The following is a 9,573-nucleotide window of genomic DNA, read 5'->3' as shown; positions in this document are numbered from 1 at the left end:
ACCAGTGGTCTCGAACATGTCCGTAATGTGTGTTGTATTGATTTATTCTGGAATAACGTGGTTTTGCGTGCGTTGCTAAAACTAAATGTTTTTGTTGTTGACAAAAAGAAAAAGAAGCGTGAACGCGACACGCAGTTTCTACGTCATAGACACGCGTCAGTGTTTTTGTTGAGACGCCTCTGTGTGAGTTTGGTGAGTGAACGCTTTCGATAAAAGCTAATAACGGTTATACAAAGTACATTTAGGAGACCACGCATTGTTTTGTTATAATTTTGACCGGCCGATAGTTCACTTGTATGTGTTCTGAATGTACTAACTCGTGTTTGGAGACCTTATTAGCCGACACAGGCTAGCAACGGTGAACGCGATAAAAGTACACGTTGAATGCCTATTTTGTGTTATTACCACTGTATTTGTTACCAGCTGTTAATGCAGTTCTCGGTCTTGCAGCCGTTTTCACCATGGTAGTGTTTCCAAGTTCACTGACGGAGGAAGAAGAGGCTCTGCAGAAGAAATATGCTAAACTCAGGAAAAAGGTAAATAACTGGACCGTTGCTGTTTCATCCTTTTTAAAACGGTGGTAGTCACAATAATTATTTTTAAAATGCAGTGAAGCATCAATGTGTGACAGTTGCACATCTTTTGTAATCACCATATGTTGAATGAAGTCCGTACAGAAGACCACATTGAAATAAGTATTTTTCGTAAATAGATGTGTGGCACTCATCTTTTGTACCTCTGTTCAGAAAAAGGCGCTGCTTGCCTTGAAGAAGCAGAATTCAACCAACCAGACAAACCAGAGTGGATTAAAACGGAGTGAGTGCATTTGATGGTTGAGACTGAACGTATAAATATGTCCTGTTTACAGTAGTTGAAGGAAGCAAATGTAAACAGACCGACGTAGTAATCCCTACTTCACACTGTCCTTCCTAACAGCTTTGTCGGACCAGCCTGTTGTTGACACGGCAACGGCGACGGAGCAAGCAAAGATGCTGATCAAGACGGGTGCCATCAGTGCCATTAAGTCAGAGAACAAGAACTCGGGCTTTAAACGCTCTCGAATGCTGGAAATTAAACTCAAGGTGAGCTGACATTCCTGCGACTGTTTTCAGCTGTTTTCTTGCTTTGTCTCCTTTAATCTGTTTTAATTGTTGCTCTATCTGCCACAGGACCCCGAGAAAGGTCAGATTCCTGCTTTCTTACCATTCCAAAGGAGCGTCTCCGCAGATGAAGAACAACCTGAGGTATAGTAATAAAACATAAACAGTTGAAAACACGGCTGAAAACATGACCACTAAGTTGCAATTGGCATCTCCTACTGTATGTTTCTTTTTCGAGGATCAACTAATCTTGAAATATTGGGAACAAATAATCACATTTGAACGTCTTGCTGTGGCAGCTGATGGACACATCACATTCAAGTTTGGATTTTCTACTCAGTTAAATACCTCACGTATCATTTCTATAAATGATGACTCCTAGTGTTTAAAAGGCACCTATTCCATATTGTGCACATTTGCACGTCAAAGTTTCACCCGAATAGAAAACAAAATGTACAGCTTATTTTGATGTTGCCATATTTGTGTTTCTCCTAGTCTGTGAAAAGAGCCCAAAGGAAGTCTCTTTACGAGAGGTAATGTCTCAAAAAACCACAATGAATAAGCATAACGACCTGCTTAATACAATTACAGGCCAATGACGATGAGTACCTGTGGCTGTAACAACATTTAAAATGTTGTGCCCCCCCCCCCCCCCCACCTGCAGCTTTGTCAGCTCAAAAGACCGATACCGGGATGAGGAGGAGGGAGGCAGCGTGTCATCCGGTCGCGAAGTTGACCGAGACAAAGAGCGGGACCGAGAGCCGGATAGAGAGCGGGAAAGAGACAGGGAAAGAGACCGAGACCGGGACCGGGAAAGGGAAATGGATAGAGACAGAGAACGCGACAGAGAACGAGACCGGGACCCGGAAAGAGAAAGAGAGAGAGACCGAAGCAGAGACCCGGATCGAGAGCGCGACAGGGAACAGGAAAGAGAAAGAGAAAGAGATGCCCCGTTCAGACGTGAGTAACAAACCGAGGGAAAACCCTGAAAGATTCCGAGATCCAGTTATCAGTTGACAAGCGTGCAGCACGGAGCCACGTCATAATGTGGAAGTAGTCGTCGTGTTGGTGGTGCTTGCTGGACCAGATGCATGAATATTGCCTCTGTATCTCGGCTTTTCATTCCCAGGGTCAGATTCGTACCCGGAGCGGAGAGGGGTACGAAAGGGGAATACGGTGTACGTGTACGGCTCTGGGCTCGGCGAGGACAACCTGCGCTCTTCTTTCTCTCAACATGGAACCGTCATCGACCTCTCCATGGACAATCCACGCAAGTATGGAATCATTTACCAACTCCGTGTGAACACGGCGGTCGTCTCTACCGACTGCTGTGACCGTGTCGCTGTCTTCCTCTGCTTCTCTTTGATTTTATGATAATTTAAAAATTAATTGTCTGACTTTTCTTTCTCCCTTTCTAGTTGTGCATTCATTACTTTCGAGAAGATGGAGTCTGCAGACCAGGCTGTAGCCGAGGTTGGTGTCATCCTGTATTAAAACTTATTATTCATATGGTCTTCTTCCTTTGGTAATTAAACAGAAACTTCCAAAACACAGCAACAAACAAGATTCAGCAAAACATTCTAAAACAAAATATACATGTAATATCAGCAACTCGGTAAAAGTAGAAATTTATGAAAAAATGTGTCAGTGCAACCTTCAGGTGAGTTTTTTTTTTTTTACCTCCATCCCAATCTGAGGTATATTTTATATTTCTAGTATACATGTAAAATTGACAAACTGCCAAATACATTATTACGGTAGTAGAATAATCCAGGGAAGGAAGTTATAAAATGGATTTATTGATCAATTATTACATAACTTAAGTATGATCTACAGGTGAGGATCCCCATGAAGCTGTTTTATTCAAGATTCCTCCTGTGGGTCGTCGGTGAACTGTCTTTTGCAATTAATCCAGTATTTATGAGATAAAACCTCGCCATTTCTGTCTCTCAGCTGAATGGGGCCATGGTGGGAGACGTTCACATTAAAGTCAGCATCGCCAGGAAGCAGCCCATGCTGGATGCTGCCACTGGGAAATCCGTCTGGGCTTCACTGGGTAAACACGGCGCTCGAGTTGTTCGACATTGATCAGGCTCTCAGGTGGATTACCCTTCAGCAATGTCTCTCTTCTTTCACAGCGGTGCAGAACAGCACAAAAGGCTCCTACAGGGACAAGAGGAATCAAGTGGTGTACAATGAAGATACTTTCCTGTGACCGAAAAGGGAGGAAAAAAAATCGTTTCTTGTTTTTTACATATAGCTATTCACGTTTTTTGTTTTAATGTTAGCCAGCTGCTTTACGCGTTTGTGTTCTCATCTGTTGTCTTGTTCGACGAGTGATGCTGCGTGGCTCATGAAACCAGAGATGCTGTTTGGAGCTCAATAAAAAGTTCTCATGAATTGATACCTCGAGTGAGATTTACATTTGTGTCAATGAGACACGGTGGAAGCGGGAGTTGAGGGAAAGCTTGAGGGATCATTTCGAGATATTTTGTTTTAACAGAAAAACAGGGATGACCCGAGGCCAACTTTGCAAAGTGAGACTCCTTAAAAAAAAAACATCGACTTACTACCTGAACTTCTGCAACATGTCGCATTAGATAAGCCTGAAGACACTTTCACAGTCTAATTACTCAACATCAGTAAACACACCTGAGAGTGGACTGAGGAGACGTTCCCATTCTTTTATTTTTTTTCCATCTTTTCTTTGAACTGTGGCCAGTCATCGCATTGAACGTGTATTACATGTTAAAAGTTTAACGCTACAGTTCCGAGTCAAACTGATGAAACAGTTCATGGAAATCGACAGGACTTTTATCACTGAGGCCATTTTGACGTCTCACAGTATGTAAAGCACAGTTCCACAGCAGCCGCTTCAGTTTCCAGGTCCTGGTGTCGCGTTCGCTGGCTTTAATACAACAGCCATTGTTAGTGTCACTAGAAATACTCGTAATGGCGAGTCAAAATGTCTGGCCTCAAAAAAGGCCCTTTGCCTCCGTGAGAGAGGGTGGAGGACTCAGCCATGTTCACACACATCCATCAGAATGTATTTCTATGCAAATTGGAAACATTTTCATATGAAAGGACGTATTTTCACAGTCTGTAATTATAAAGGCCTCAGTTTCCACCACACGCTTAAAAATGTACAGTGTGGAGTATTTTGGGGGATTTTTTGGCAGAAATGGACTACTCAATACTGTTTATCAGTGTATAACACCCCGAGACATAATCAGTCTTTTTGTCATCCTAGAATGAGTCCTTCATTTCTAAATAGGGTTCGGTGTTGCTTCGCCACGTTTCTGCAGCAGCACAGAGTCAAACCTCCAGCGAGAGCCTTCGTGTGTTTGTCTTTTGTTACCTGAAGGCCACCGTAGTTCTCCGACCTGCTTGTGGAACTGCAAGTAACGTGAGCCTCAAGAATGCCAAACCGCGCTACCGGCCGCCACCTGACTGGCTTTGCTCCTAAAGTAGTTGTTATGCTATGGATGGCGTCTGACCGCGGTCTTGCACTCTGCGCCTCACGTTACCGCGGTCGTGGAAAGGCCGGTGTGAGCGGAGGGGTCCTCAGTTGGTTGCAATCTGCAACCACACCAGTAGATGCCACTAAATCCTACACTGTCCCTTTAAGATCCACGGACTGACCTCCCCACTGGATGCAGGGCGCTGCAGGGTCTGAGGAGCTTTTAGACACGTGGCTATGACTCCTGTTCAGTAACCAGGCATTCCTGCTCTTCCTCCCTTATTCTCCTACTCGCCTCCTCTCTCTCCCTCTCCTCCTGCTCGTGCAGCGAGTTCTGCCCCGTGGTTTTGCCGTGTTGTTCCTTCAGGTGGCGCCGCAAGGCGGGCCTGTGGGCGAAGCGGGCGTGGCAGTATGCGCAGCGGTGCGGTCGCTCGCCGCTGTGGAGGTTCATGTGGTCTATCAGGGTGGATTTCTGGGTGAACGTCTTGTAGCACAGGGGGCACTGGTGGGTTTTGCCGGTGCCCCGGTGCACGGCCATGTGCCGGTTGAGGTTGGCAGAGTGGTGGAAGTGTTTGCCGCAGCAGGGACAGGTGTACAGCAGGTGAGTGGAGCGTGAGTGGACCGCGAGAGAGTGGACGGAGGGGAACGTCATGCCGCAGTGCTCGCAGATTACAGGCCCAGTCACACTTGAAGTGGACCCCACCACGGGGACGGACTCGTCCCCCCCCTCGTTTGTTCCAACCGTCGTCAGACCCGAGCTCCCCTCGCCGGCGTCGCAACCGGATTCTTCCAGGGCGGAGTGGCTTAAACCGTCGCCGTCCATGGAAGTGACCTTTACTCCGTGCGGGTCGTCCATGCCGAACTCCAACTTGGGGGGTTCGACCGAGATGTAGTTTTCCGTCTTGAGCCCCTCTTGGCTGTAGTCCAAGCCTAAACCCGCACCCATCCCTGAAGTCGCCAGGTACCACAAATCCTGGTGGTTAGCCATGCCCGGGGGTCTTTTTTCCTGTGATGACACCAACTGCTTCCTCTTAAAGCCCCGCCCCCTGCCCCTCCCTCTCCCTCTGCCGCGGACAATTTTAGGGTTGGGTAGCCTGCGCCTGAATGCGGAAAGCCCCTCCACTGAAAGTCCCCCCATACTGAGGTCCTCTTCTTTTGGATTGAAGTCGTAATCACTCCCTTCTCCTCCCATCACGACACCGTCTGTCTCCGGGTAATCCGGAAATTCATAAGACGGATCTCCTCTCTCCATCTCCGCGGCCCTATTGATCCACTCTTCTTCATTGACGTACACTCGGTACACATCACAGTTGTCCTGTCTGGCTGCTTCCTCCTCGCTGGATGCATTTACCTGCGACAGAAACGAAGACTGAGCAAAGCGTGTAGTGCTGTCAAAGATTGGTTCAGTCGAGGCAATATCTTTAAATAAAATGTAAAAGTCTGCCCATTTGCTGAAGTTCCCAAAAATTGTTCTGTCCAACCTACAGTCAGAAACTCCTCAAGAAATAAAAATACAGATATACAACAGAGAAAATCCTTACGTTTGAGAAGTTAAATATAATGCTACTTCTGACACGGTGCTCTTATGTGGACCGTTTTCAAAGACAAATGTTATTATCCCTAGTCATGCCTGTGCTCCGTTATCGTCTTCCCCCTTTCATCCTGTTGTCCTGTCCTTTGCAAGGACCCTCCTTTATTACACTTCACTGACCATCTCCCGGGACCACTTAATGCTTCGTATAAAAGTCATAAAGGAACAAAGGAAGGAGCTCTTTGGCCATGGGGGGTTTGGCTAGACATGATTTAGGATCCTAAACCATCTTAAACTGCTCACTTTTGTTGCTGTGAATAAACACCAACAGGGCTCTCCTCGCCCAAAGACATTATATAACACTCATACAACTTTTTGGATTGGAACAGATCTGTAAAACTGAGTTTCTCTATTCAGAATGATGCTTAAACATCACTTGTTGTTATGCGTTTACCAGAGATGTGCACATAAGCTTCTTGGAAAACGAAAGAAAAAAATGTGCGTCTGGCTATCAAATAATTGTTGGCGACATGATACATTACCCAAACGATATCAGTGAAATTAATCAGTGTCTTTTCAATCACTCTTCTTCATTGGAAACCATGTTTTCATCTTCTTGTTTTTGTATGCTCCTGAATGTTTAACCTCTTCATGCTGTTATACATTTAAATTATTCTTGTAATTTAAATCATTTATGCTTTTTGCTTTCATTTGGAGCCCTTTGCAAATGTATCTTTTCGAGAAGTGCTTTCTGAATAAAGTAGATATTATTGTTATGATGGGGGAACAATGTATATTCGTACATTTTAATGTAGATTAAACAAGGCACCACTTGTCACACACAAACCTTAATGCATCGCTCATCCATCATGGGACTTCCATTATGGTGTTGACTGCCGTCCTGGGCAGACAGGTCGTCGTCGTCCTCCGCTGAGCGCACCACAGGGCTGTGTGAGTGCACAGGGGAGGGCCGGTTGGAGGGAGGAGAGCTCACCGGATGAATGCTGCCAATCAGCAGTCGAGCCTGACTCTCCTCTGAAGTCATCTAGAGGAAGGAAAGATTGTAAAAAACTACAGGCAATGCAAGAGCAGAGATGCAGAGATGCATTTCTGTATTTGCAAAATGTAGAACTGAAAGTTACTTCCATCGCAAACTACAAAAACGTAGGATCGAATTGGAATAATAGCATAAGAGTTTGTCACATTATTTTTTTTTATTCAATTGATTGACTTGAACAGGGCATTTTTTCATGACTGTACAGCATATCTATTAACTCAACTACAAATGAATATGATAGCCATTTAAAATAATAGTTTGGGATTACTTACCTTCGGTGAACTGGGGGTTTTTACATGCATGTACTTCTTCAGTGCCCCTCGGCAGCGCTCCACAATATGCTCCATCTGTAGGTAGCTGGCAGCAGTTAGGTAGTTGACAATCTCCTCTGGGTTAAACTGCAGGACGCCAGTGTAACACGACTGAAGCAGATCACACACCACCGTGGAGCTGTACAGCATCGACACCTGGGGAAAAATGTGAGACAAACAACATAAAGGAGCATCGTTTTAGTCAGCAAAGAGAGCGGCATAGAAAACATGACAAAAGTGCTGACAGCGGGACTTTGTGTGTTGATATGTGCCTACCTGAAGCTTTGGGGACGGGTTGAGGAGGAACTGGTCCCTCAAGAAGGGCGAGCAGGCAGCCAGCACCACCTTATGTCCTTTGAATGTCAGGTTGTCGCTGGTCACAATGGTGATGTCGCAGAAGTGCTGGCGGGACCTCAGTGTATTCAGGTGCTTAAGGGTCGTGTCCCCGTGGCCCGGTAACCGGAAACACAGCCTCTCCATCTTGTCTGAAGAGAAGTGGGGACTAATATATTCAGTGCAAAAAACTCACTTTAAATAAATAAAAAATCAAACAAAAAAAACTGTTTGTTCAAGAACGGCTACATCATGGTAACCTGGTCTGAACCAGAAGGCGATCTGAGATCTCCTGTGGAGCGCCAAGTGAATTTATGGTCGCACTGTAGAGTGACGGGGAAGGCAGACAGAAGCGGTTTACGTGTAGGCAGGTACAATTCGAGAAAAATACTTGGAGCATAAAAAAAACTAGCAAGCTAGTTTTCTTCCATTTTTATTTTATGGATCAATTAGTTTCCTGGGGGCTGATCAATTATCGATACATTTGAAAACACTCAATTGGAGCATAGAGGTAAAATATTTTGTCGGCACATATAATAATCGGAAACCATTTGGCAATCAATCACCTTCACATTTGTGAGGATTCGCTGTAATACTGTGTCATAAATGATGGTAAACTGAGTTTATATATATTGTGGACAGTTGGTCAGATAATTGAAGGAAAATGGGCTGACAAACATGTCATGGTTTTCTAATTAATTCCTAGATGAAGGAAATGAATAACCTAATCTGTGATGAAAATAAACGTTAGTTGCACCCTTTCCCTGCTTCAAGAAAAAATCACATCCCAAAATACTAAAACATCATCTTGCTGGTTTACATGCATAGCCCAAATTGTGGATTACAGTCGAGTTGAGCAAACTGATGAAAATGAAATATCTCAAATATATATATTCAACATTAATAATGATGTGATATGCATAATGTTGTTTTACCACTATAAGTAAATCACCTACATGTGCTGCTTTGTGTGTGATGAGGTCTGTAAATGTTATGACAGTGGAACAACAAATAACCAGTTATTGGTAATTTTACATTCCAGTAATAATGACCACGTAAAGACACAGTTGAGCTGCATCTGAATGCATTACTGACTACATGTTGTAGAACTGTAATTCAACACAGGAGACCTGAGGGTATCGTCTCGCACTACTAAGCCTATATCGACATTATATCGACTAGTCGTCAGTGTTGACTTGATGGACGTTAGCTAGCGTGCGTGTGCACGCGAGGGGAGCTTCAGACCAATAGAGGAACTTGAGAGAAGTCTATGATATAAAAACACGATTATTTAACGTACGTCGACTTCCGTACGAAGTTCAAATCGATCACAACACAATTGTGTTCTTCCTTTCCTTCCGGATGGACGTTATTTAGCTTGTCTGGATGTTAGCTACCGTTAGCCGTTAGTTAGCTTCCCAGCGTCGTCTTTCTGCTAAAGACCATAGAAACACCCACAAGCTCCCGAGTTACCGTAAAACTGTGCCGACCCTCACCTCTGCTTTTTCCTTTTCGTGAATATCTTCTGGCCTTTCTTTAAAAAAACAGGAAAACAAGAAGCAGCTCTGGGTGTGTTCGAGCAGGACAGCCGTTGATCATGGGCTGTAGTTCCTCATCCAAACTGCCACAAGCTAACGATACTGCCTCGATTTCTGATTACTTTTGGCCTCTCTTTCTGGAGGACCGCATCTCTTGGCAACAAATACACGCCGCTCGCCTCTCACCACTAAACTGACTCTGAGTCGGTTTTTGTGGGAAGCTTCTCTTACTAGTTAGTAGTG

At 44.7% G+C, this 9,573-nt stretch overlaps 2 protein-coding genes across 5 annotated transcripts; one reads left to right on the top strand and one right to left on the bottom strand.

The window, feature by feature from the left end:
• The first annotated feature begins 160 nt into the window (after positions 1–160).
• Positions 161–3,506, top strand: nelfe (negative elongation factor complex member E). Of its 2 annotated transcripts, none has more exons than XM_056422486.1 (11): positions 161–192; positions 451–536; positions 747–816; positions 937–1,082; positions 1,170–1,244; positions 1,596–1,633; positions 1,765–2,060; positions 2,230–2,374; positions 2,519–2,573; positions 3,054–3,156; positions 3,239–3,506. In XM_056422486.1, the coding sequence occupies exons 2-11, from the start codon at positions 462–464 to the stop codon at positions 3,313–3,315; spliced, it is 1,080 nt and encodes a 359-aa protein (XP_056278461.1). In that variant the 5' UTR covers positions 161–192; positions 451–461; the 3' UTR covers positions 3,316–3,506. The 2 variants fall into 2 exon arrangements, with proteins under 2 accessions (XP_056278461.1, XP_056278537.1); XM_056422562.1 differs by having other exon boundaries at positions 170–183.
• Positions 3,507–3,770: 264 nt separating this feature from the next.
• On the bottom strand, positions 3,771–9,553 carry LOC130199012 (zinc finger and BTB domain-containing protein 12-like). 3 transcript variants are annotated; one of them, XM_056422290.1, is made up of 5 exons: positions 9,289–9,553; positions 7,736–7,961; positions 7,421–7,615; positions 6,939–7,136; positions 3,771–5,929 (listed from the first exon to the last, which is right to left on the bottom strand). In XM_056422290.1, the coding sequence occupies exons 2-5, from the start codon at positions 7,937–7,939 to the stop codon at positions 4,796–4,798; spliced, it is 1,731 nt and encodes a 576-aa protein (XP_056278265.1). In that variant the 5' UTR covers positions 7,940–7,961; positions 9,289–9,553; the 3' UTR covers positions 3,771–4,795. The 3 variants fall into 3 exon arrangements, with proteins under 3 accessions (XP_056278265.1, XP_056278181.1, XP_056278335.1); XM_056422206.1 differs by having other exon boundaries at positions 7,736–7,944; XM_056422360.1 differs by having other exon boundaries at positions 3,771–5,911; positions 7,736–7,944; positions 9,289–9,552.
• Positions 9,554–9,573: the final 20 nt, after the last annotated feature.

The sequence above is a fragment of the Pseudoliparis swirei genome, chromosome 1 (assembly GCF_029220125.1).
Source record: "Pseudoliparis swirei isolate HS2019 ecotype Mariana Trench chromosome 1, NWPU_hadal_v1, whole genome shotgun sequence".
Taxonomy (NCBI): domain Eukaryota; kingdom Metazoa; phylum Chordata; class Actinopteri; order Perciformes; family Liparidae; genus Pseudoliparis; species Pseudoliparis swirei.
The sequence above is the reverse complement of the archived record's forward strand: the minus strand, read 5'-3'. Positions and strand labels throughout refer to the sequence as shown.

What these genes read in the sequence shown, in the direction of transcription:
- nelfe (XM_056422486.1), top strand. Translation starts at nt 462, where the DNA reads ATGGTAGTGTTTCCAAGTTCACTGACGGAGGAAGAAGAGGCTCTGCAG. An exon ending in TCCATGGACAATCCACGCAA is followed by an intron (nt 2,375 to 2,518) that starts GTATGGAATCAT and finishes CTCCCTTTCTAG; the next exon opens with TTGTGCATTCATTACTTTCG. An exon ending in ATCCGTCTGGGCTTCACTGG is followed by an intron (nt 3,157 to 3,238) that starts GTAAACACGGCG and finishes CTTCTTTCACAG; the next exon opens with CGGTGCAGAACAGCACAAAA.
- LOC130199012 (XM_056422290.1), bottom strand. Translation starts at nt 7,939, where the DNA reads ATGGAGAGGCTGTGTTTCCGGTTACCGGGCCACGGGGACACGACCCTT. An exon ending in AAACCCCCAGTTCACCGAAG is followed by an intron (nt 7,137 to 7,420) that starts GTAAGTAATCCC and finishes TCCTTCCTCTAG; the next exon opens with ATGACTTCAGAGGAGAGTCA. An exon ending in TGGATGAGCGATGCATTAAG is followed by an intron (nt 5,930 to 6,938) that starts GTTTGTGTGTGA and finishes CGCTTTGCTCAG; the next exon opens with TCTTCGTTTCTGTCGCAGGT.